The following is a 27,481-nucleotide window of genomic DNA, read 5'->3' on the forward strand; positions in this document are numbered from 1 at the left end:
ATGGGGTCGACTTTTAACATATCACACCAATTTTATTATTGTTTGTAACGTTCCTCACTGATGGTCTCATCTGGTTTGTGTAAACTATAAGATAGAACGGACGTCCAGCTAACCCTCTCCAAAAGGGCTGCAGTGGACATTCGGCTTCATTGTCGATGCCATTAGTTCGCATTCTTTGTGGTTGGATTATTTTCAATTTCAGTATCCTAGCGCATGCACATCTCGTCAGCCGTAAAAATTTAGCAGCGCTATCAAACGTAGTAATTAAGAAAAGTTGCGCTTCCCTCAAACTACCCTTTCTTTAAGCACAACACTAAATGTATTCGAAACTGCAAGAAACTAACTTGTGTACGGTTCAGTGCGATAATTTGTATAGTTGCATATAGGGTAAAGAAATTGCTTTGACATGAAGATGCTGTGCTACTTAGGCTGTTTCTTCGGAAACGGACGAAACTACTTTGTGCTCACAATAAAATTGAAAACGGTTTCAGGCCAATAAAACATAGTTTATATGCATATGAACAAAATTTAAGGGAAGGGCGGGAAGCAAAGGAATCAAACTCATTATAGTTACATTTCGAAACATTGGCTGAATCAGCTTTATAAAAAAAGCAAGGCAATGACTGAATCTGTTGTACCCATCACCATTATCGTAAAAAAAAACTAAAAAAAAAAAAAAAGAAGTAGAGCTACATTTTCATGCTATGCAATCCTGGGCAGGCATTTTCAGCATAAAAATGAAAATTTATATGATGTGATTGACGCATTCATTGTATGTAACAGGGAAAGCGAAGGTCTTCACAGGTTTTGTTGCATAGGACGGCGGTCCTTTGTAGGCATGTCCTGTGAAAGGTTAAGGTCACTTCCAATGTCTTTTGCACATTTGTACGCGATATGTTCATTTTTACGAGCGGGGGAATGTTTGCCACAGACACTACACAGTTGGGTAAGCAAACACATGGACGGACGGATATGCTTAGATCGATTCAGAATTTGATGCTGATCAAGAATATATATAGATTGCGGTGTCTTTGAAATTACCTTGTGGGCGCTCATCCCTTGACGATGGGTGTGGAAATGGAGCTATTTAATTGCAAGGCAGTCAAATCAAACGATCAACAAAGAAGCCGGTTCAAAGATAAAAACATTACGAGTAATATATATATATATATATATATATATATATATATACATCCAGAAAATGTAAAAAAAAAGTTTTTTATTTAATATCAACTGATTTTAACTACATTTAATACTTGTATTTTATTTAAAGGAGTAACTAACTGCTTCCATGAATATATTAAAAACAAAGAGGTTTTGTTATGGGGGTTCTTCAGATCCGAAAATTTGATACATTTTTTTTGTTTGTTTTATTCTATTTCAGGAAAAGACAAACACGAATGTAAGATTAAGGACGTGCTTTCTTCTTCTCCTGTAAACTCTCTTAAGCTGTATAGGGAATAATAAAAATCTTCATAGAGCTTTGTGAGAGACTTTAGCTCTCGATTCGCGATTCTCTTGGCTCTTTTGCAAATTGTGTTTTGGTTGTTGTTAATAGTCGGACCACGATTTTAAATTCCTACTAACATTTTATATTGATATAAAAAAGGTATTAAATTTAAAATAGAAACAAAAACGATAGCGTTTGGGTGAGTATGCGGGATTCGGCCTCCGTCGAATATAATTTTCATAATTGTTAAATTATAGTTTAATTCTTCTTGAAGCCCCTTATGGTCTACATTACAAACTCATTTAGGTGACCTATCTCAATTACCCAAGGCTCATAATTTTATTTATGCCAACGTCTTGTTATTTATCGTATATAGGCAAAGACTCTCAAAATCAAACACTTAAGGCGTGAAAATGCATTACAAACCCATATGTTTCCAAGTGAAAGCGTTTAACAGAAGCAATGAAAGCAACCCCTATCAAGTTTTAATTGGTTCCCGTCAATAGCGCGAGTGCAAATGCCTTCCTTTTTATACACTAGACAACTTGTCGTACAAGGGAATATTAGATTTGTGCGGATGTATACACCAGCCAGAAGGACCTGAGATGTACTCACTTTCTATTATACCTATCTAGGCTTATCTGCCCATCGTGTTTTCTTGTTTTCAACCTATTGGCCACAATTTTTGAGATACATAGAACATTGTAAAAAATGGATCGGATCGAACCACTGTTTCGAAAATTTCCTATGGAAAGTCTTATTTTGAGAAACATTTCTATGAATAACTGTATTAAGCAAAGCAGTGTAGGATATTTAATGTGGTGGCTATCGCCCCACACCAATCCACATAAACGACGTATAAGAAGGAAATAAGCACTTGCGACCAATAGGATGCGACATAACTAGTACAGATTTGGAAAAAAAAATAAAACATCAAATGATCATCTAAACGTATAACTTCTCTCTAAAGTTGAACATGATTTTGATTTCGACCCGCCATGGCAGAGAGTTTTAGACATAAAGCGATAAATTTTATGTCGGCAGAAAATGCTTAAATATCTGTAGCATACGCAAATCGATCAGTTCGCATCTTATCTACCATTTGCTTGACACGACCTTATTTGCATATTTAAACCAATTTCATTTTCTTTACCATCTAACGAACAAAGACTATCGACATTATATATTTTTAATGGGATTACTGGTGGAAAAAATTATTATTGCAGTCCCAGATTTTTGGTGAAATGTACACCATATTCTCGGAAAGAAAGTGTGGCAGTTTCATACCCATTAAATTGTATGCACAAACTACACAAGTGCCCTGATATCCAAATAAGAGAAACAACATTTTAATGTGGGCTTCCATTTGTTGGCCCTATTGAAGCCAATTCATTGCCCTCTAGCGGAATTTTCAAATTCGCAAAAATTGAAATTTGACTTGATATGTTTTGTAATTTTTTTTGAATCATTTTTTATAGTCTTATATAAATGATCGTCAAAATTTTCAAGAATAATTTCCAAAATTCTTTATCTGGCTTAAAAAATCGGTTTTCCGAGAGGGGAATCAGTAAAGTCTCTACTCAAAACTTTAATTGTCTTTTTCAAAACTTCAAGCAAAAGTTTCGAGCTGGGATTATATAAATATATTGTTCCTTTGTCGAGAAATTTCATTTACACCAAGTATGAATAGTTCACATTATTCAATAAGGGAAAGTTGTCTACTTCAATAGTTAGCCTTTACAGTTTTAAACCCGCGACCAACTGGCTTTGAATTCTCGATCAATTTGCTTCAAATTTCACCGTAGTATTTACTTGACAGCTTACGATTTGAACTAATCTTAAATCCGACTTTTAAAACACTTTTTCGAATACCGAAAAATTTTTAACCAAAATCGACGTCACACTTGACAGCAATATTTTCAAGTACTCGACGTATCTCTCCAGTCTTTGAATTTCAAAGATTTTTTTTTTTGTTTTTTAAGTTCGGGGAGAAAGTGGTGGCCGATGATGACCTTATGATAGAAAACAAAACGAGGACATTCTTGCAGGAGCTTCGGTGCCGAAATTTTACTTTTTAAAAAATTTTCAAAAAATTCCTTAACTTAACAAATATGCGAATACATGCCAACACAATTTATTCGAATGCATTGGGTGATCATCCTTCGATAGATAGATAAGAGAATATAATCAATAACTGTGTGCGTTTGAACAAACACAGATCACATTATCACATTGCAGAGCGAAATTCAAAGTAGGCGCGATTTTAGAAAAACAAATCATTTTTAATAAGATTTTCAGTACAATTTTTATTGTTGTTACGAGGCAAGAAACAAAGACGGCGAAGGTCGTCTAAATGGTTCTAACAAAGTTTGCCTTGGCTTCAATTTCTGGGATTGTAATTAACTTAGATGGTGGGTTTCATGAACAGCACTTACACCACAATTGGTACAAAGATCTATTAAGTTTGTGCGAATGTATGCAAAACACGGAAAGGCTTAAGATAGGCCCACTCACAGAATCACTGTCTGAATAGATTTAAGCTTGTCTGTCCGAAATTATCGGACTGTTAGATGGACGTTCTTAACACCAGTCAGATATTTACTATTTCTATGAACTTGATGTATATAAAGTTATCTTCTAAACGCTTGTATCAGTCTTTCTGATTATAATTCATCTTCGTCATGTTATAGTAAACCACAATGCAAAAGTGTTTCGTTTTTTTTTTTGCTTTACTTCTAAAAAGTCTTATAATAATATTTCATATTTAAATATGTTATAGTATGGCATATGTAATAAGAACAAGGGAGAGAGAAGTCAATCGAGAAATGAGTCGTTCTGACTTTCACTAAAGTATAAATTGTTTTCTTTACAAAAGAACGAACGCAGTCAGGCAGTGAGAAGAAAGAAATGCTATGCAATATTAAAAAATATTTGCTTCATGTGTGTATGTGCTTCATCAGTATATATGTAGTGCAAACCAAACGTAAGCAAGTATTTATTTTAATAAAGTGTCACTCATTCATCCGTAAGGTTTTCATACGATCTAAGAAAGGTTGCAATAAAGTATTTTTCGACAGTTTTTCCTTTTCCTAGTAATCTTATAAAAAAATTATTTGAAAATATGACAAACAAAAGCGTAGTCATACCCTCACACGTATATACACGCCCGTATGCAGATATGGTTATATTAAAATTTATTATTATTATAACGCTCACTCCCTCCTCATTCCTGCGCTCGCTCGCACCTTCGCTCTTTTCCATATAGGCATCAAAAAATTTTTCAACGCGCTCTCGTCTCTTCTCTTGCGTAACCATCTTTTCCAAAGTTAATGATAGTTTCTTTTGTGAAAATTTTTTGAATATAATCTTTTTTCCTTTTCACTTTATTTTCGTTATCTTCCATGCTCATAATTCATGTAATGTAAATATTAACTTTTGTTTGATGTTCTTCCACAAAACGACTTTAAATGCCGCTATCTTTTCTGGTGTTCATATGGGTAATGTTGCATATAATAGAACACTTATTTGGAACAGTACCAGTAGAAGCATTTTGTGCTTTTCCCTTTTTTTTTTTTTTTCTTTTTCTTTTTTTAATATATATCCATGCAGTTATAAATAACTTTTCGTGCTGTATTTTGGTTTCTGTTCGTTGTCATTATAACTAGTGTGAGTGGAGCATGTCACAGCCAACATATGCAGATTCATTTCGTTCATATTTTAATGCATTCAATTTAGCTTTTGTTCATTGTCTCCTCTATGAAATATGGTAATGTAACAATGTGTTATATAATGCTACGAAATATTAATGTGTTCTGCTCATGAAGGTAAGTTCTTTTTTTTCTCTTTTTTTTTTCTTTTCATTTTTATACATTCTTCCGTTGACATTGACTTGTAAAATATTAAATTTTTGGAAATTTCAGTAGAATGACTGAATAATGTATATTAACAAAAAGGATATGAAAGTTATGTATACGTTAGATACGAGTCTTTGAGACTCGATCACTTCAAGTGAATGCATTAGAAAAATAAAAAATATTCTTTTAAATGCAAACATGTCGACTGATAGATTGGGATCATTTTTCTCCCTTGTAGCTTGACCATAACTTTTTTTTCGTTAACATCCAGGTGATTCTCCCTACCAACTTTTGCTATGAATTATCAATTGTTCTCTTTTTTAAGGTTTGTGAACATGTTGGGACTGTTAACTATTGGTGTGTACACTAGGTTTCAACTTTATATACCGATGGAACAGACGGCGGGACAGATGAGCAGACGACAAAGAAAGACAAAGTGAGTGACCAGCGGAACGGAAGTTTCGATTCTTATCAAAGGTAAGGATCGATTCGATGATGTCGAACGCATATTGGCCCCGCTTTCGACATTTCTATTCTTCACTAAAAGCGATCTATCAAGAAAATGAAAATTATAAGCTGGAGGTGTTTTCTTCTTTTTTTTGGCACTTATTGCTGAGAACGGCCAAACTTTACTAAAATGTTTTGCTTTGGACCGGTGTTCTTCGTCTTTGTCTCTGTGTGTAATTACATCGACCCGCAACTCTTTTCATTTAAAAATGCCTTTCAACCTCTCCTTTAAGTTATAAATACATTTTCTATATAAACATTATGATACTTTTAGGGCTTGCTTGTGTTTTAATTATTTAATTATTTCTTTTAGTTCATCGCTTTTTTAAGCCATTCTCGTCTCACACTTATGATGCAATGGTATATTACTCTTGTGCGGATCTTCGCACGACTCAGAAAGACTCTTCTTATTACAGCAATTTATTCCGATCGCTTCAGAAAATGGTTCTAAGCTACCCTGTCTGTTGCCTTTCTTGCCACAACTTTCAAGAGATTTTTCTAAAATTTGGTGCATCGACGTGTTCTGGCCTGAGGACGAATCCTTATAAGGCTTCATTTTGAAAAGGCAATATGTGAATAAATTTAGGGTAGGGTAGGGTATATATTGATGGACCGTGCCCGACTATAGGGTTTTTATTTGTTGATCTTAAACTTGTTCCTTGTTGTCTCTCATTTGTAGATAATAGAAAGTATGGTGGCCTGACAGCATGAGTAACTAGCTCTTCACTATTATTATTTGGGGGAACTTGCGATGCATAGATGAGCGTCAAGAAAGGCAACCTCCGTAATCAAAATTCATGACCAATTGATTGATTTGCGCAATCTTAATACAAGTCCACCTGCAGTAGTGCAGCGTTCGTCTATTAGTTTTCAGAGGCATTTTCACCCTATACACTCTCGAATATATTATAGATAATATGTGATATATAATATAATAGGTTGGCCGGAACGCTGTGTCGTATATTACTACTTATTGTTAACTTTACTTGTCAAGTCGAGGCAAACCAATCCGCAATTTGACTGTTGAGGTACACATCAGACATCTTCAACTTCAAATGTTTTATTCAAAATACGACGGAACTTTCCCGCTAACATAATCTAATATACAATAGTTGAAATGCTTAATGTATATACATATGTCCCAAGTTACATGTATCCAGCGTATTATAGATCAACAGTAAAAAGCATATAAAAAAAAAAAAAAAAAAAATTGATTCTCACTCTTATTAAGAGGAAATGAAATTTTCTTTTATCGAGAAGAAGAATAACAAAAATATTTAAATAAAATTGTTTTTCTTTACAATTTTTTTGGTTATTCAATTAAATTTCTCTTGCACTTTGAAATTTATTAAGAAAATACTCATTCATTTTCCAAACCAACGAATCCGGCAGAAATAGAAGAAGTCAGTTGAAGATTTTTTGGAGCGACTCAAGTAAACGAAAATAAAAAATCCAATGAAAGAATAACTCTTTCTACTTCCAATGCTAAGCAAAAAAAGAAAAGAAGAAAATAAATAAATAAATAAATAAATAAAACAAACATCTCGAAAGTAACGAAGTACCTCAGTAGCACTCAAGGCGTAGTAATTGAACAAGCAATGAGAGAAAGTAGCAAAAAAGGAAAAAAAAAGAAATTTATTTAGAATTTAAACATTTAATAAAACGAGAACGTGTTTCAAACAAAAGAGTTATGGATGGAAAATACACAGAAAAAGAGTAAAGGAATAAGCCCCAGAAAGCACTCAACAAGAAAAAATAAAAGTATTTGAATAGAATCAAGCACAAGCCACCAACCCGAAGTACGAATGAGAATAAGTTTTTTTTCTTTGTATTAAAAAAAAAAGAAAAACAAAGATACAAACGATTTGTATACGAACGTTTGCATGAAAAAAGAAAAATGTTTTTGATGAAATAAAGCAAAACTGCAACAAACGCGTCTATAAGCACACAGTGAGCACTAAGAAGCACCTTAATAAACGCATATGTATATATCTTTTTAACAAACGAAAAGGATACCTTATGTGTGCCAAGCAATGCCGCAGACATAAAGCAAAATCTTTGTCTACTCGTGCACCTATGCACATAAAAATACATTTGTGGCTTATAATTTGTACGTAGTAATCCAGTCGAATTCAATGCTGAATTGTTTACGACACAAATACTCTCACTTCTAGCATTCACTTACTTAGATGAGCACAAAAAAATCCGCTGCCAACTATGCGACTACAAAGAACACAGATAGAATGCAGCATAAAATATAAGTAAAGCAGTTGTGTATGTAATCTTATCCTCCCTCATTTTTCTTTAATTTTTTTTGTAAAAATGAATGTAAGGAACATAACATTCATTTGACATATAACACGAATAAATGACAGGGAGCAATGAAATGCACACAAAGCCCAGAGTAAAAGGTAAAAAACAAGAAAAAGAAAAAATCGAACCCTAACGAAGGATATGCGATTTGAAACGAATGAGGAAAACTCTTCGTGAGGAGATATCCTTTGAACTTTAGAAATTTAAATTGCTCGAGTAGAAGAAGTTGACATTTAATCGCTTTGATTTTAATGCTAACAATCGTGTTCTGAACAACACCAGTGGCAGTGTAGTAGTTTTCGCGACTTAATGAACTAGTTTTGCAGCAAAGTTCATTTTGTAATCTTGCAACAAAACTTAATGACGATTTACACCAAATTAAATCATTTTGATTTTATGCTCACTTAGGTCAACCTGATAAATTTCAAATTGGCCACCAACGTTCGCATCGCGACCGAAGGATGGACAAATTTGTATTTTAAAAAATTTTACAATTCCAGCTAATAAATTTTTTATAAATGAAAAAACCAAGCGGTAAACAATAAGCAACAAAAGCAATAATGGCAGCTTATCACAAATTGAAAGTAATTTAAATTTAAATTATTTTGTGTTCGTGTTCAGGCAAATTGCAAATTTCTTTGTCTATACTTGTGTCTGAGCAAAAAATCGACACTCTTTCTCTTATGCCTGAAAAATTGTAACAGTTATTGCTACCAAGAAATAATGACATACCGCGATGGAACCGGGTTATGCGCTATATTTACTAGTCCTACTGGTTTTGCTTCCAAACTCCAAAAGTTGATTGTCTTTTGACTTTTCATTAAAAATTGAAATGATAGCAGATATAGATAAATAAAAAAAGTCTGAAGAAAAAAATCACTTCGGAGATAAAAGTGCTACTGAAAGCTCATTGGAGCAAACTTATTAAAATTATAGGATAAAAAAACTGAAGAATGATTCCTCCATGAGTCAACAATTCGTTAAATTGCTAATAGAAATGTCTAAATGACATTTAATAATTTAGGCCGCACTGCTCACACGCAAATATTTCACCTTAGCTAAATGACTAACATATGCGAAGCATTACGCACACATCGATTAGCATAACCGATGCAAGCAAAATAATGAATACAAAACATCAGAAGAGCCAATATGGCTCAAGAAAAATGTCAAAAAGGCATGGAAGGGCAAGATCGAGTCTTAAATGCCCTACGCTGCCATTTTCGTCAAGAGGGCCAAGAACTAGATTTGGCTACGCGACACAGTTCACTCTGAATCTAGTATAAAAAAAATCAAGTCTTTTATCTCAAGTGCTTAGTTCATACATATATGCACCTGTAGCACAAGTGACTTAAGTCATCAGTAGGGATGAGATTTCTAATTATTCAATGTTTCCGAATTGAGGGTAAATCAATGAATTGATTTTGTTGCCTGGCAGTAGAGCAAGCGATTTAGCAGAACATTTTTTATTCTAAGCAATATATATTGTGATTACGCAAACACCGACAAATGGACATATATTCCCGATGCCGCATATGCAAAAGTGCTTTATCGGAGAATTTTATCAACCTTGAGAACATAAGCGGAAAGCGCTAAAGTAAATATAATTTTCTTATCCGTTTATTACAATGATCATATTTCAGATAAAGCTGATGAGTTCTTATTAAGTGCTTCTAAGAGCTAAAATTTCTTTCAATTAAAGCTCTCTCGCTCTCTCTCTCTCTCACTCTTATAAATCGCAATAAAAAGTACTATAACTTCTTTACAAATATCTTAAGTGAAACAAGCAAATTATACTTAATTTAAAGCAAGAAAATTGGTCCCTCGTTACTCGCTGCTGATAATATTTACGAAAAGTAAAACAATTAAACAATTTGAAAACTTGTATGAAAATTTACTTAAACTTTAAATAACTTTATCTGATAATAAACTAAACGTGGTATATATATATGCAAGTTTAGTTCATATAAGAATGTATATGTTACTTCATATGTATATATGTCGACATGAAAAAGGCTAAAATGTAGCAAAACCCTTAAGTGACCCTCATTTTGGTTTTTGTTAACCACTAAAATGTAGAACGCATCGAGACACCTGGGCGTCTCTGTGTCTTTGCGCAATTTTTCTTTAACTTTTTGTGTGCTGGTGTCTATTATAAGGCAGCAGTAGCAGCATCAGCAGCAGCAGCAGCAGCTGTTGTAGTAAAAACTAAAATGAATGCAATGCAATTCGGACCCATAGTGCTAACTGTACATATATGAGATAAAACGTTCATTATATTGTATGCGGTGGTTATAGTTTTTTTTTTCTTTTTTTTTCTTTTTTTCTTTTTTGCGAACATATGCGCTTTCGCAAGGTGATGGTAAATATATGTACTTATGTACGTTATTAGGCTTACCTGAGTCCCGGCACTTGTGTAGCCATTGTGCCATCGCTGAGTACCCATGACACAACTGGCGGTGGATTACCATGAGCCGTACAACTAACTTGAGTGCCGGTGTCATTGCTAAAAAGTAAACGAGGCGGTGGTTCTTGTATAAAGGTGGGCACGCGTAAGCCGTTTGTGGCCTTTGCCATCGGCATTGGCAGTACGAGTAGTAATTGTGCAATTGTGACTAAAGTAATTTGTAACAATACGGTAGACAATAATAGTTGGTAGACATAAGCTGAAATGAAAAAAAAATTTTTGTTTTTTTTTAAGAAAATTATATTCAACTAATATTCGAATGGGAAGCATGCATTTCTATATATTTTAAATAAAAATTTCATGTAAATTTAATTGTATATTACTGTTAAACTATTCTTGGTTTGAATTAAAGTCAAAAACCATAAATCCTTTCCTAAACTTAACCTAATGCTTGCGCACAACCCCTAAAATTTCTCTCGAAAAGCAACGTAAAACCGACATTTTAGTGCATATCAAACACAGACAGTATTATTGTAAATCCTTAGAGAATGTGATGCAGATGTGCAGACGCATATATATATATATATATATATATATATAAATATTTTCATATATCTACGTAATCGTATTAATGTATACATGTGCATGGGCTTGTAGATATACCAGCAGCACTTAGCACACTTAAATATACTTCACAGTTGCAGGCAACATTGCTTTAGCTTTAGCGTTAAGCATTTAATTTTTAAAATTAGGTACAAGTCGTTATTAACAACAATTAAACACATATTTCCAAATGTGGTTTCATACGTATGATTGCAAACTTCCCAACTCAATTGTGCGCTTATAATCGTTGCAAATCTTCACTAGATTTTTATTCTTTTTTTTTTCTATTCTTTTCTCCTAGAATTTCATATAAAAGTCCCACACTGCAGCATTTAACTTAATCATCTTCTTTAATAGCTGGGAAAAAAGGAGATGTGTTTTAAAGAAAACAACAGCAATTAAATAAATACAAACACACTTTTGAAACAAAAGCGTTGCCATAACTATTGCATATTCATTTTAAAGCGAGTTTGGGATATTCTAACGCACCGTGAAGGGTCCCCATTTTCCTTTTTAGCTGCCTGGAGAAATGTTCTAAACTCTTTTTATCAAATTTTCATCAATTGAACAAACACTATTATCTATTAACAAAGCTGCGGTCGCATTCGACAATTTTATACTCGTTACAGTGGACGCGAAATGTGATCATTCATGTCTTTCAAACAAGTTCGTTCTTATTGATACCCTTTACCATGTTCTCATATATGTAAAGCTTGCAACATACATTATATAAAGACTTGAACAGTTCCGAAAACTGATGGCACGAATTTGATGGAGTCATAAAATAATTCAACCCGATTGGCTCGTAAATTATTTCAAGGAAAATGACGGTTAAAAGCTTTGTAGGCCGTGCTCACCATTTCAGTGTACAATTTTATGTACGTCCGTTTCATAGAACTCCTTGAATTTTACTTCTTGCTCTCTTTTAAAGTGTTGTAGTAGCATTTATTTAGATTTCTTTTCACGTTCGAACATACGAAAGTCTTCTATTTAATCGTGACTTCACTGTATCCTTTCATTCAAATGAATCTAAAGGGCGGCAATTGCTACAATCGTCTCATTAAACTTGCAAGTAAAGCGCTAGGCTAACACAAACAAATTGTAATCTTATATGGGTTTTGGGCCACAAAGATGTCAAAACAACTCAGCGAGCAATGTTTTGGGTGGAATAAAAGGTAGCAAAAGAAAACTCTATTTGCAGAGTTTTCAATAAAAAATTCAATATCGGTAAATATTCAGGTTTCAATCTATCCGTATTATGGGCAAGCCGATCGATTTGAGCTCATTTTTAAAACTACCGGGTAAGGTTCGAGTGTGTTGGGTATGCCAACATAAACAGGCGCGAACACAACCGTAACATTAACTACGCCATCTCCTTTTCTTAGAAACTGGAAACGAAAAGTTTCACTGTCAAAAAAATGTATACGGGGTTTTCCCACGTTTTGGAAACTCGTTAACAAAAAATCTGACGCTGATAAATGTCCTGATTCCAGTTTCGACTGCATTATGGGCTGAATGAAACCTGTTTCTAAACCAAATTGCAATACTGGGTAAGGCCGAAGCATAAATTTACTGCACCAACTTTGAAAACTGTGAGAGTCTACACAAAAGACCAAGAAGGAACAAATAAAGTAATTGTGATCGAAATGTTTCATGTTAAGAGTAAACATATACAAATGCATGTGCGTTTGCTGACTTGTGGCTATAAAAAACCACCGTCCTGAACCCTAGTGTCAATAGACACATTTGTACATTTATGGACATGTCAAGTCAATTTTGAAATTGCATCTGTCGCGTTGAGTAAGGCTTTAGTGTTGGGAGTCTATGTACAGAAATAAGCGATTGACTTAACTTAATCGTCTCTCTTAATGAACGATATAATATTCATGAACTCCTGCTTTATCTTCTCCTCATTATGGCGCAAGTCAAACTCAATTCTTTGAATTTCACTGCGGTTTTGAATAAAGATCAAAAACTTCGGTTTACTATATTAATTAGGTAAAAAGAAAGTAAGAAATTTATATTCGGTTGCATCCGCGTCCTTTATACCCATGACTGATATCCTATAAAGAATTAAAAAAAAAGAAAAAGAAAAATTGGCATACTCTATAATATTGGTGGGCGCGGCTTATTTTTTTTCAATTTTGTAGAATAATTCAGTGGAAACTTATATCGTGTATCTGTCGTAGTTTTGTCGAGCAAAAGACGCGGAAAGCAAAGCAATTCTCAGTTTTGATTGCATAGACGTGTGGGCGTTGTAAGCTTGTTCTTTGAAAAGTTTAGGCCATATTCAAACTCTTTTGCAAATTTGTAGGCGATATCTTCATTTTTCCGGCAAGGACAATGTTTATAATAGGCATTATACAAACGGACAGCCGGACATGACATGCTTAAATCAATTTAGAATACTGATAATACTGATCAAGAATATATACACTCTGCGGGTTTTCTGAAACTTCCTTATGGGCAAACATTTTGGCAAAATAAGCACAAACCTAACTCTTGGATGACGGGTATAACAAGTGGGAGGGCCTTTACACAAATCAGCAAAACGCGAACAAGGACACAGACAGAGTTTAATAGTAATTTTAGGCGCCCACAGATTGTGTAACTGGACAAAAAAGTAAAAATTGGTGCGCGTCTAGGTGCTGTTAGATGTTGAATGAGGAGACCTCATTATCTATATTGTCACTTCGAGACTCTTACTATGAAAGATGGGTTCAAAAAAGTTTTTCAAAGTTGTGGCATTCTGATCATTTACAAATATGAAGCTTGGAAGCTTCAGCTTTTTTATTTCACATCCACTGGCTGGTGTCCACGACGGACAGAGCCAACACTGTACGTTCGTCAACTCCGATGATTTCAAATTTGTCGGTAAAACAATTGCAAGTAAAATGAAAAAATCATCTCTCTTTCGATGCAAATGTAGCGAGTGTTTAAAATAAATAAGTACATAAAAACTTACCTTTTGCGTTGGCTATAGATATGGCACTCATTGCGTTGCATGTGTTTGCTTTAATTTATAGGTTATGTTTTTTCCGTTGTTGTTGCGAGTTTTTAAAACTTTTCTACTTTTGCTTTTAAATTATTTTTTTTATTTTTTTTTTTTTGAAAATCTCTTATCTATATGCTCATATGATTTGAATCCATTGCGTTGCTTTGTAGGAAACAAATTGCATTTTGTTTTTATTTTTAGACACGAAAATGCGTGTACGTAGACACAATTGTAGATTTGAAAAGGAAGGCCTGAGTAATCTGAAAATAAATGAAAATGAAAAGAAAGTTTATTTACCAGAAATATTTCACTTAAGTATCCAGTTTCTCTGTCAAGATATTGCTTTGAGACATTTCTCTTGAACTGTTTGATGCAAAAGAACTTTTTCTGCCTTTGTTAGCTAACACCTCCCTATCTTAATTTAAGCTCACAAAATGTATTTACATCATATTTAATTTTTTTCTCCTTTTTTCTCATTCGATACTCAAAATTTCTGTTAATAAGGGTTATGCGTTTAACATGAATATTGATTAAGGAGTAGATTGCACTTATGCACACATCTTCTTGCTTTCAAACTTGCGAAATAATATTAAGTGGGCATTAAGCTGGAAAGAGTATTTGGCATATTGATCCCAATCAATTGCAGCCGCTGGCACACAAAGACCAAGCTCTAGTAAGTAAGGAATAAGTAAGTTTTACTTGGCTATTAAAGTTCAGGCTTACTCTTTTTCCTCCTCTTAATGAAAGACTTTGTACAGAGGATAAAAGGTCTGTCATTTCCAGAACTCGTCAGTCGTAGAAGGAAGTCTCTTGTCCTCGTGTACAGTGTGTTTGCGGTAATTGCAATCAAAGATTTTTAGCTTGAACTTGTCTTCTAACGTTCAAGAATTTCGCATCAGACAACAAGAGAAGTCTTTATATAGGCGTCTTTTCTTTAGTATGAAGTCGAAAGTAGGACAACTCCTTCTCACTGATTGACGAACTGAAGTTAGTGCAATGAAAGGAATCGAGGTCGAGTCGTCAAGGTCTCCATACGAAAGAATTCAATAACCAACTGATGAGGACCATACATGGGCTAATTTCGTCAAGTATGAAGCAGAAATTAAGCTAATTACTTTTCACTGCCCCCCCCACAAGTTCACGCGATGAAGTTTACTTTGATGGTCTAGATTGTAATCGGCAAAGGTCTTCAAGCTTTGAATCGCTTACTTGTCGTTCACGCGCAGACAGTATCGTTCAACGATAAGCAAGGCTTATCTGCTTTTGGTAAAAAGCAGAAAATAAGGTAATAGGAAATAGGGTAACTAAAGTGCATAATGCACTCAAATGTTAAAATATGATTTCGTTTTACGTGTTTAGGTGTAGCTGCATATATAGCTTATTAAGCACTCATCGCTGCTACGTCCAGTATGCTTTACCGCATTGCAATATGAATCCGATTCGGTAATGGACCTACTATTTCCAATAAGAAAATTCTAATAACGACTTAACAAAGCTCTATTAAATAATTGCAATTAAGATATAATTGGATTTGAAAGCCCACTCCTAAAGGGAAAAAAAGAAAATATTTTTGTGAACATTTCATGAATCTATATGAAAATACCTTCCAAACAAACTAAACAAATTCAAATTCTGCTTATGGAAGTTATTTCTGACGACGTTTGAAATTTGTTACGTTAGCAAAATATGGATATGGAAGAACAGCCAAACTGGAGATTCTAGTGCGGTCAAACTAGAAACTGTTATCTATATTCACCTATATCACGTGAATCTATATAAACGTACCTGTCGAATGAGGAAAAAAAATCAGACTTTTCTTTCGGGAATTATTTTTAACAAAGTTTTGATATTTGGTACGTTAGTGAAAAATGAGTATAAATATAGTATAGTATAGTATAGTGCTAGTACAGTGTAGTTCAATATAGCGCAGTATATTATAGTATACCACATTAGTAGATCACATTATGCAGTATATATACTTTACTACACTATACTGTAGTACAATATATTCCAGTACAAAATACACTATACTGTAGTACAATATATGCCACAAAATACACTATACAATATATATCAGTACAAAATACACTATACAATATATTTCAGTACAAAATGCTCTATACCGTAGTACAATATATTCATTCTAGTACAATATACACTATATTGTAGTACAATAATTTCCAGGAGAAAATACACTATACTGTGTATATTATATTCTAGTAGTGTATCCGCCTGAGTAGCCGAAGGCGAGGAATTTCAACTAGCAAGTCAATGCTCGTGGGTTCGAATCTCAAGCGCGGTAGAGTTTTTAATAAAAACCGGTAGCCTTAGATGCTAGTGCTTTTAAGAGTTTAGTCTTAGAATTTATTTCTCCGGCGAAATTAATAATAATAATAATAGTTCTAGTACAAAATACGCTACACTGTAGTATAGAATATTCTAGTACAAAATGTACTATACTCTAGTACAATATACACTGTAGTACAATATATTCCAGTACAAAATACACTATACTGTAGTACAACATATTCCAGTATAAAAAAGCTATACTGCAGTATAGTATAATCTAGTACAAAATGCACCGTACTGTTGTAAAATACATACACAATGCACTATATTGTAGTACAATAATTTCCAATACATAATACACTACACTGTAGTACAACATATTCCAGTACAAAATACATTATACTGTAGTACAATATATTCCAGTATAAAAAAGCTATACTGCAGTATAGTATAATCAAGTACAAAATGCACCGTACTGTAGTAAAATACATACACAATGCACTATACTGTAGTACAATAATTTCCAATACATAATATACTATACTGTAGTACAATATATTCCAGTACAAAATACACTATACTGTAGTACAATATATTCCAGTATAAAAAAGCTATATTGTAGTACAATATATTGCAGTAAAAATACACTATACTGCAGTACAATATATTCCAGTATAAAAAAGCTATACTGTAGTACAAAATATTCTAGTACGTACTCCACTATACTGCAGTACAATATATTCCAGTAAAAAATACACTATTTAATTCATTGATTTATTTATTTGTTAATTTCAAAATCTCTGTAAACGCCTTCCTCGATACAATGAGCCAATGAACTTTTATGAAACTAAACTAGGTACTTTTTATACTCACCACTGTAAGATGGGGTATACTTATTTTATTTTTTTTTTTCCAAAATATATGTAAAATCCAAAATGAAGCTTCAGAGACCCTATAAAGTATATTTATTTTTGATCCGTTTGTCTGTATGGTGTGTGTTGTTGACACTTTCCTGGTCGTATAGATGAAGGTACCGACTTCAAATTTGGTAGAACCATTGGAAATTTCTGCACGCAGGTTAGTATTAAAAATGGACTAAATGTGTGAGAGCAGAAGTGCGCAATGGATCATAAACTAAACGCAACTCATTTTTTTAACAACAATCTTTGGTTTTTTGGTCGTCGCTCGGAAATTACTAAACTTAGAACCCTGAAATTTTCCACATTTACTTAACGAAGCACTGCAGTCGTTACGTGTAACAATGAAAAGCAACCGCCATGCACCCACAAAGTTACAAGTGATTGAAATGTGTTTTTATACCCGCTTCTGTATTTTCACATATTTGAGGTTTTATGCTTATTTATCGTAAGGCAATCAATACTGAATGTTTAAAAGTATTTTATACACTCCTTAAATTAACAAATATTATCTGCCCGAAAATGGATTAATTCCAAAGTGATATGATAGATACAGCGATTAATTTTTTCTTGATAATACCAGCGGTATGGGTATCAAAGAAAAGAACTTAAAGAGTAGAATGCGAAAAACATAGTAGTGGGTATGCGAGATTCGGCTCCCGTCGACTATAACTTTCTTCTTACTTTTTTTTGCTTTCATTTGTAAAATACAGAACTACTACATTGCCTACTTTCAAGGGTAGAATACAAATTTAATTAATTGTCTGCTTTTCAGAGTAAAACACAATAATAAATCATTCATTGACCATTTTTAAAAATTCAAATAACTTTTAGTTGACATTTTTCAGTAGTTGTGAAAAGTAATAAAACTCTGAAAATGAACTTATTATAATGAATAACATTTGAACAGTTAGATGGTAATAAAATAAATCCTTTATTTCTAATAAGCAAAAGAGAAGAAAAGAATTTTATAAATTCTTTCATTTCTAGTAAAATTAAAGGATGGTTTGTTTTGTGTTTCGAATTTAATAAAATAAAATAAATAACAATAATAAATACATTAACACAATGATACACTGACACTGAAGCTATTTAAATTTAAAGTTATGACAGTCTGACATTTATACAAGTGAAACGCCAAGAGAAAACACGCAAATAAATAAAATTCGAATAGGGAGAGAAATAAACAGCAAACAGAGTCAAATGAAAGATAATGGAAGCAATAAGTAAAACAATGAAATATTCAAATGGTAAATAAACAAACTTAACAATAACAGCTTTACAACAACTCATCAAATGTCAACTTGTCTACAATGATCGAAATTCAACATATATATATACACACACACACACATACACACACACACGGAAAAACTTAAACGCTAAGGCAAAAGCAAACAATTGTTCGTAATGAAATACAAAAGAAGAAAACAAGAATTTATTACTATTTTTAACAACTAAATAAAGCTATTAGAAATAATAATAACAACAACAATAACAATAATAATAACAATATTAACAACACGAATAGGAATAGAAAATATAAACGACTATTGTGTAGTATAGCACAGAGTGAAAATAAGTAACAGCCAATTAAAATGGAACTGATGAAATTCTAAAAAACTTCAGCTTCAGTTTTTTTTTTTTTCATGAAGTAAAACAAAAATGAAAAAATGTATGTAAACAACACCACTCTGGTATACAATAATTATACGCAAACATACTAGTCCCGCACATTTACCTACCTACCACTCCTCTAACTAGTGTATAAAAATTTCAACATTTCCCTTCTGAGAAAAAACACTTCAAGAGAAAAGAGAATGAAAGACGCTTTCTAATAATACGCTGTACACGTATGTGTGAAAATTCGCTAAAGGCAAATTTTTACTGCACAAAAAAGGCGCAAAATCAACAAAACATTTAAAATTCTCAATTAATGGCTATGCTAACATGCACTCATCTGCAAGGCAAAGGCACTGTTACTGTTGGATGCATGTTAAAAAGGAAAATTAAATGCAACATCATTTCATGACAGATTTTTTTTGTTAAGCTAACAGATTGCTAGCAAATAAGCAAGCAAAACACGTAGACCTTACTTGTAGCAGAAAGGATGTCAAGTTACAAGCGCATACATGTGATTTTATGCGCAGACAAATTTACATAAGGATAACTTAAATCTCGTCACTAACTAGGGTTGAATCATGTTACATACAATACTACGGTAATGTCCTCCTTTTTATGCGATCATGTGTCATGATTATATTTGTTTTGTAGCCATTATGAGTTTTGTTTGTTTTTTATTGATTCGCAAATAATACAAAATATTATAAGAAAAATACACTATTAAGGGGAGAGAGAAAGTAAAAAGAAAAAAAAGGGAAATTATTATATATTTCTCTAAAAAAATATAACACAGTAAGCAAAACAAATATCGCCAACTCGTACTTGTACGTCGTGCTGAACTTTAACACATACAATTAGGTTGTTTTATATGCCATAAGTAAATACGATTTATTCTCATTCAAAAATTTCTTCTGCAACTTTGCAAGTTTCGCTTTAAAAAAAATGTATATAGAAATGAACGCATATTTGCAGTCTACTTTGCGGATATGCTTTATAAATATTTCATTGCCTAAATATTGAAAGAAAAACTTATCCTTGGAAGTAGCGGAGAAAAGAATTCTTCTAAAAGAGTATCAATGACAAAAGGCGCTTAAGGCACCTGCAAAATATTACTGCAAGCCTTCCCTGCTTCGTACTATTGCGAAAGTGAAGAGAAGTGAATCAGAAAAGGATCAAAAAAATCTTGAAAAAATTAATTGCTCAAGATTTAATATGTAATAAAAATTATTTTTCTTTCGATCAAAGTTAAGAAAGAATGGGAAAAAGTTTATAAAATTGCTTGCGGTAAGGAGAGGTAATTAAACATGCCTTAGGGGCTACCTAAACTTTTTACCAAAACATGCAAAATTTCAGCAAAAGGAAAATTACGATTATTACGATAATACAACAATTATATCGACCATCAAAACGTTATGAGTGTTTTAATTTCGTTAAAATGAAACCGTCAGGAACGCTATAAAGTGTTCATGCTCTTGAAAAATATTACATTTGCAATTAAGTCACGCATGTCTGCCTGTCCGTCTGTCGGTATGTAGACGGTCATTCCATCCAGAATATTATTTTATTTATTTTAATGGCGCTAATGTAACTCGAAATCACTAAGAGCATTAAAAATGGATTGCAATGGCTAACATAGATGTAGTAATAAAGTACAATAATACCAAATATGTAATTGAAGTGAAAGAAAACAAAATTGAAAGTAAAGAAACAAAAACAAGGTAAGTAGGATAGTAGGGAAGGACATAAAATATAACAAACTTCACTTTTATCCAAATGCTAAACAACTGTCTAATCTCATTACCAGCAGCAAAAATTGAAAGGTTACCTTTGTAGTTGAGATAAAAACATTGCGAACTATTGCAACTCGCTAGGCAGGGAACCACTACCACTTATACCTTTTACCGGAAGGGATTTGGTCAAAGGGCACGTAACTCAAGACTTCAACAAATGGTTATTGAGCACCGACCTACTAAAAGAAAAATAACTAAAAATCTCCTTCGGTCCCTGCTTTAGAATGCCCTTCTAAAGGTTAAGCAGTACTCTGACTGTAATAAAATTAACGAAGAAACAACCTTGAAAACACAGAACATAATCTGAGATATAGTCATATCTCCTCAAAGAGGATATCCGGTTACGGATACGGTTATGTAATAGCCTCAATTTCGTCACGTGTGAAGTACTCGCGGAAATAAAAATTTGTCAAGCCATCATTGTATAAGTAAATTATTAAAGCGAACAGACATATAGGCATTCAAGGAGTAAAAAGAAATCGAACGAATAAGGAATTTATGCGTGCACCAAAGCATAACTTATAATGGATAATCACGCCCAGGCATTTCAAGTTGCTTACAATTTAAACATTGACGCCGTCTACCCTTAGAGAAATATTTAGATATATACTCGGCGGCCGAAAAATCATCACATATGTTGTACCCCATTTGACCTCAACATCATTCACATCCGTCCAAAGAGAGGCGTAGTCCAAATGGTAGTCAAAAATTATCAATACTCCCCGCAAAGTAAATCTGTAACTCATCGGCAAATACATAGGCCTAGAAGCTAGATTCACAATATTAAGAAAACCATTCAATTATTATAGAACCCTGCGTACCTTTAATGCCTTGGGCCATTAACTGATGCCTTTCGAAAACATTGGGAGATTTTTCACGAAGGTTCGTACCGAAAATAGGTCAAATCGATCGAAAGGATTTAACAACGATGCAACATGAAGTAGCAATACCTCTGTTTGCGAAAGTCTGCATTTAAACTACAACAAATACCACAACAAAAACACGCGTACATTGTATATATGGATCAGTCTACAGTACTTGCATAAAAGTGAGCCCTTCAGATTCGGTTTCATTCTAAAACGATTTTCATGCAAGTTACTGATTACTATTATTCGGAACTCTCCCTTTCACTTTTAATTTATCGCAGGACGGAATTTGTTATGGGCGGAATATATTTTTTTGCAAGAATTGTATAAAAGATTTCGGGATTATGTTTGATTCCGAATGCGAACCACGAGCAGAATATTTGACTAAACCAACGCCGAACCTGACATTAATTACACATTATATAAAGTCTTTTAAGTGTATTTTCTGGGCATCATAAATGAAATAACGAATACAAATTTTTCCAATTTTCATTTCACATGGGGGTAATTTATTAAAAAAAAGAAGAAATTCCTTACCTTTTTATTAAGCCATTAAAATAAGCAGATAGCAGTAACTTTATATAATAAGGACGAATAACCGAAGTTATAAAATTTATTGCCTACTTCTAACTGTAAAATATAAACATTTTTATTGTCTACACGTTGAAGCATTAAACATCAAGTTTTTCGTTAATTCATTTTTATACTCTACAGAGGGAAAGTCTAATAAAATCTTTTCAATTATCCTAATACTTTCTCATTCTTAAGTTTTCAACAATTTAAAAGAAAGTCTATAAAAAATTTCCACTTAAGATCAACCAATTTGTAAAGATGTTAGCCCGAACAGGGGGAAAGTGAAAGTTTTTTTTTTGAAAGGTAATCAATCTTAACACAACACAACACAGCACACTTCTATACTTCCACTCTTATCAATGGAAGAACTCGTTAAGGTTCTACAATAACATTTACTGGTTGCCCTCCATACCTTAATAATGTGTAGAAGAGATGTTGATGGAAACCTTATGATACACAGCATCATTCCCCCTCTCTTTTGCCCTCTCTTGATTACAAACATTTCTTCAGAATGCATTTCTAATGGTTGCATGAGGGGAACATACCTAAATTGTAGGCAACGACTTCGACTGAATGGTAAACTCGCTTCGATAACGGTAAAGGACGATGAAACTATAATAATTACTAGACGGCATCTATATTACTAACTGATGAATGTTGATGTCGATGTAGCAAATATTCAAGTGTTTGCTCACCATTAAAGACTTAAGTGCAGCAGGTTACTTGTATAGATGATGCGGTATCGCCGAAAGAGAAGAACAGAACCAACGAACAAAAAATGGAAAACACCAACGGTGCGAATGAACGCAATAACCCATACAACCAAAACACATGAATACAAACTGCTTTAAGCGTTGCTAGAACATCCGGTATCCGTTATAAATAAAAAAAAAAAATAAAAAAAAGATTTCTTTTATATATATAAACGTATATAAAAAAGCAACCAAATACAAACGCAAACGAAAACGCACACACATAGTTCATGAATAACAACCGCTTATTCAATGCAAAACCAACCACACTTGCACTTCATTCAGGCATTTTTCTACATTAAGACTTACCATTCACCCGAATGGATGCATTTCTGCAAATCTATGTATCCATGTGCATAAACGTCTGTCTCTAATGTATATTTCTATGAGTTTAGCTACACTCTTTTTTTTTTTTCTATTTCTATTATTATTGTTATTATTTTCTGTGAAGGTAGAAGGAGTGAGTAAATGTTGCGTTTAAAACATGAACTCTTTTTATCGTTTTGTTCTAATAATTTTCACACATCCTTACACATTCAAACACATCTGTTACTACATATTACATTTATACAAAAGTCTTATACGATATAACTAAGCTTTCATTTAGCTTCAACGGCCGTAAATGCACATGTATGCAAACAAAATAACAAACAAAACGCTTACAACAACAATAATAATAATAATTTTTCTTTTAAGTTAAGTTGTTGAATCGTTTTAATGTGTTCGTCACCTTTTTCGTTAACACTTTTACTAAAGTGAAAAGGAGGAAAGGAAAAACAAAATATATGCATGTCAGTATGTGCCTAAGGATAAGTGGAGCTAACACAGAATGATGGTAATATATATATGTATGTACATATGCATATACACATACAATATAACCGCAGCTATGCATAAGGTATGAGGCTATGCATACACTTGATATCGTTTTAATCTTTTTTTGCAAAAACGTTTATGAGAAAGACTTCTATTCTAATTTAAGGTCATTTCGAATCCTTTAACACAGAGAGACAATTTAGATACAAAGCAAGATGACATTCTTTATAAAAAGTTATTAAAAAAACTGACTAAGATTACATTGCGTCTGGACCGAATTGAAATACAGATAACCCTCTTATAACACTTCACTGGCATTCAGCAACATAGTCTCGCTCTAACACGAGGCGAAAATTGCGTCAAGAAGGGCACAATAAAAATGAAGTAACCCACACGAAGTTCAAATATAAAGTTTCTTATAACATTTAATTTAAAATTTATAAAAAATTTAAAAATAAAATCTTTTTAGAAGCTTTTGGAACTTTATGTACTGACTTCTAGGTTTCATATAACACGATTTCGCACAACAAAATACCGTGTTATAGGAGGGTTACTTTTTAGAGAGAGAAATAACGACTTACACGCGACTACGTATAGGGAAAAAAGTTAAACGACACATTAAAGCTAAATAATTATATTTTGAAAAGAGAATAATTTTTTCTAGTTTAGTTCAAAATAATTCTGATGAAATGTCATCATAGACCTCAAAGGAGACTTTTTTTAAGGAAAAATATTTCTATAGAGCGAGTCGAAATTGAAATAAATTTTAGTTAGACAACTGAAAGCGGCGTAGGATGTCGGAATACTTTTCCACTTATCGTAGCGGACAGCTTTTTTTCTAACGAGTGAAGATGAAAAACATGGCTTTTGTGGAGCGTAATGGTGAGTACACTAACGAAGATGCGTTTATCGTAAGAAGAAACCAGTATATCCGCCATTAAGCCCAATTTTTGCCAAAACCATATTGTGACAAATTCAGCATTTTCTTAGTCGCCATAAAACTCACATTAGATTTGCAAAATATATTTAATGCCTGGAAATAACTGGAAGCTGCGAAGCACATTTTTTTGATCAGCGAAAATAACTAAATGGGTTAAGCATTTGCCTGTGCGAAGCAAGGGCTTTTGGAGATTAATCAAAAAATAGATAAATACATAAGACTAGGAATAGTTAGTTTGAAAAATTACGTAAAAAGGTGGTGCCATGGCGTACAAGATCGCGGTTACATAAATCGTATCGGAATTTGCGCTTTTCCGTTTCATTTTGCAATATTCGATATCACACTAACGAAATTTTCAGATTTTTTTAAGCAATGAAAAAATAGTTTAATAAAAGGGCTGTCCTGCACTAGCTACACCCACTTGCCATCTCCATGAGAAGATTTGAACAACCGGACGATTTAAATCGGTTTTCTTTGCACTAAACCTGTTCATCCAATCAATCTCGAATTTCTCACAAGTTGGTCAAGTCTGGCCCAGCCAACTGCCGCACCGTTGACAGGAACAAGTGGTAATCAAGAAGGGCCTGGTCCTGCCGTGGCTTTGCTCTGGACAATATAATTCGAATAGGGTGAACTTATCCAAAGGCAATTTTCGTAAAGACAGATTTTTATTTTGTTTTATTTCAATCATTTTTCGCCATATAGGTCGTTATTCGTCCGAAAACCATATTATTGCGTTCCTTAAAGTATAAAATAATAAATCAGTATGTAATCCAGAATATTAGAGCATAATGTTATAATTTTGGTACTATTCCACAGCGTCCTGATGTTATCCTCCATAGGATGTGGCAAAACCACTGTTTTAACGTTTGAATGTTAAAATATCGTTTGCGAAATAGTCAAGGTATTTCAGAGAAAAGGCATTGGAGAATTAATATTTGAAATCAAAACCATATGGAATCATGAGTTAAAATTAAAGCAGTTTGCAATCCAAAGGGTCTTGTTCTCTTATGCAGTTTAACGTTTCTCTTTTTAACTTTTTGTATCTTAATTTAAATTCTACTGATATTTGCTCAACACCTTTAAGCAATGCCTGCTTTTTCTTACAAGTACGTTTGAATGAAAGAATAAAACGAAAATAACATCATTAAGAAGAAGCAGAGAACTTCCTGATTTTGTCACCCACTTGAGTAGCACTTTCGAAATGAGAAAGAAACACAATACACCTGAGTGCATAACAAACATAAAACTCTATTTGCACTCGTAAGTGAAACACAAGCACAACAAAAGTGAAACAATATTTTAACCCTTGCGTCAAAGCGCTAGCTCAGCCAGAAAAACCAAATAACAAAAGCAATGAAATCAAACAAAAGCATTGTTTTAAAGGACAGAAAAATTAAAAAAAAAAATCATATGCAAAAAAATATGTATTCTATACAAAAGTCCATTATTACAAAAGGTGGCAGAAGTCAAACACATCTACACATAACCCGCTTTCGTTCTTCATCATCAACCCGGTAAGCATAATAAATAATAAAAAAAAATAATATTATAAAGAAAAAAAAAAAAAAACAAAAAAAGAACCGAACAATAGTCACTTTTCTATAGAGAGGCGGCAACAAGCAGGGACGTGAAATTGTCGTCGTCGTCCGACTTAAATAGCAAACATTTTAACGCTCTCATTCCTTTGGCCTGTTAACAGTAATACCAACGGCAACAACAACACCGCCAGCCATAGTGTAATAGCACGCAACAATAAAATAATTGCAGCCGCACTGAAGAATAGCGAAAATGAAGCGCGAATCTAAAGTTTTTCATTTAGCTTCTCTGTCATTCGCCATTCAGTCAGCCAGTGTGCGGGTGTTGAATGCGCTGTATACACTGAATACACTGTTAACTAAATATAAGGAAGGGCAGAAGCTAGTAGTTAGCGCAGCAAGCCTTTGTTTTCACGGAATCTAAGCGCCCTAATAACTTGCTGCATGCAGCTAATGTCTCGGGCCCGAGAGTTTCGTGGTTTTTTTTGTTGTTTGCTTTTTCCTTTCCTTGTCCTGTCTATTTTCAAGTATATTTGATGACTTTCATTCATTTCTTTTTTTTTTAAGGCATGAGATCAACGCGCTTGCTAACAAAGAACAGGATATTCGAGTAAAGTAAATCATAGTAAACACCGAACATCGAAAGCAGACTTAAATTTCAACATCATGTCTTATATTTTTCACTACTCAGCTTTGTTATGTTTACTTTTCCTTCTTTTTTTTTTCTTTTAAAGGTGAAAACAAATAAAGACAAAGTTTCCGCAAAAAAAAAAAAAAAAAAAAATCTAAGTCGGCATCTTTTAATAACATTGGCGATAGCAAGGAACGTTCATAACAGTAAATGGCTTAGTGGTAATTTAGTAAAGAATTTAAATTTCATAAAGAAAGCTCAACGAGAAAGAAAAGAGACACATTTCAGAAAAGTCCGCGCAAAACCTTAATGGATTCACAAAATAGTTTTCAAATAAAGTTAAGGGAGAACAGCCTTTACATTTTAGCTTTGGAAGACATATTAAAAATTATTTTGCTTGCAGATGACCGCAAAAGCTTTAGCGGAAACACACAACAATACGACATATGGTATGATATAGCGGCGGCTGAGCAAGAACTGGCATCCCTTTACTTATGGCGTTTTCGAGAAATAAAAATATTACATTAAAATTTTAAAAGAATAAAAATTTAATACAATAAAAATTCTTTAAATATTATTTCGCAATCGAAATACAATTTCCGAATATGAAAAACCAT

General features: G+C 33.2%; 1 protein-coding gene across 7 annotated transcripts in view; it reads right to left on the reverse strand.

Annotated features, from left to right (window-relative positions):
* The window catches only part of LOC119640089 (Down syndrome cell adhesion molecule-like protein Dscam2), a 106,890-nt gene that overhangs the window by 74,805 nt on the left and 4,604 nt on the right, over positions 1-27,481 (reverse strand). For all 7 annotated transcript variants that reach the window (XM_038037881.1, XM_038037883.1, XM_038037879.1 and 4 more), the window contains exons 2-3: positions 14,100-14,389; positions 10,523-10,790 (exon numbers count right to left, since the gene is read on the reverse strand). In XM_038037881.1, the coding sequence (XP_037893809.1) occupies positions 10,523-10,790; positions 14,100-14,130 (299 nt within the window). In that variant the 5' untranslated portion in view covers positions 14,131-14,389. The remainder of the gene's footprint in view (positions 1-10,522; positions 10,791-14,099; positions 14,390-27,481) is intronic.

Source organism: Glossina fuscipes, unplaced genomic scaffold (genome assembly GCF_014805625.2).
Source record: "Glossina fuscipes isolate IAEA_lab_2018 unplaced genomic scaffold, Yale_Gfus_2 115, whole genome shotgun sequence".
NCBI lineage: Eukaryota > Metazoa > Arthropoda > Insecta > Diptera > Glossinidae > Glossina > Glossina fuscipes.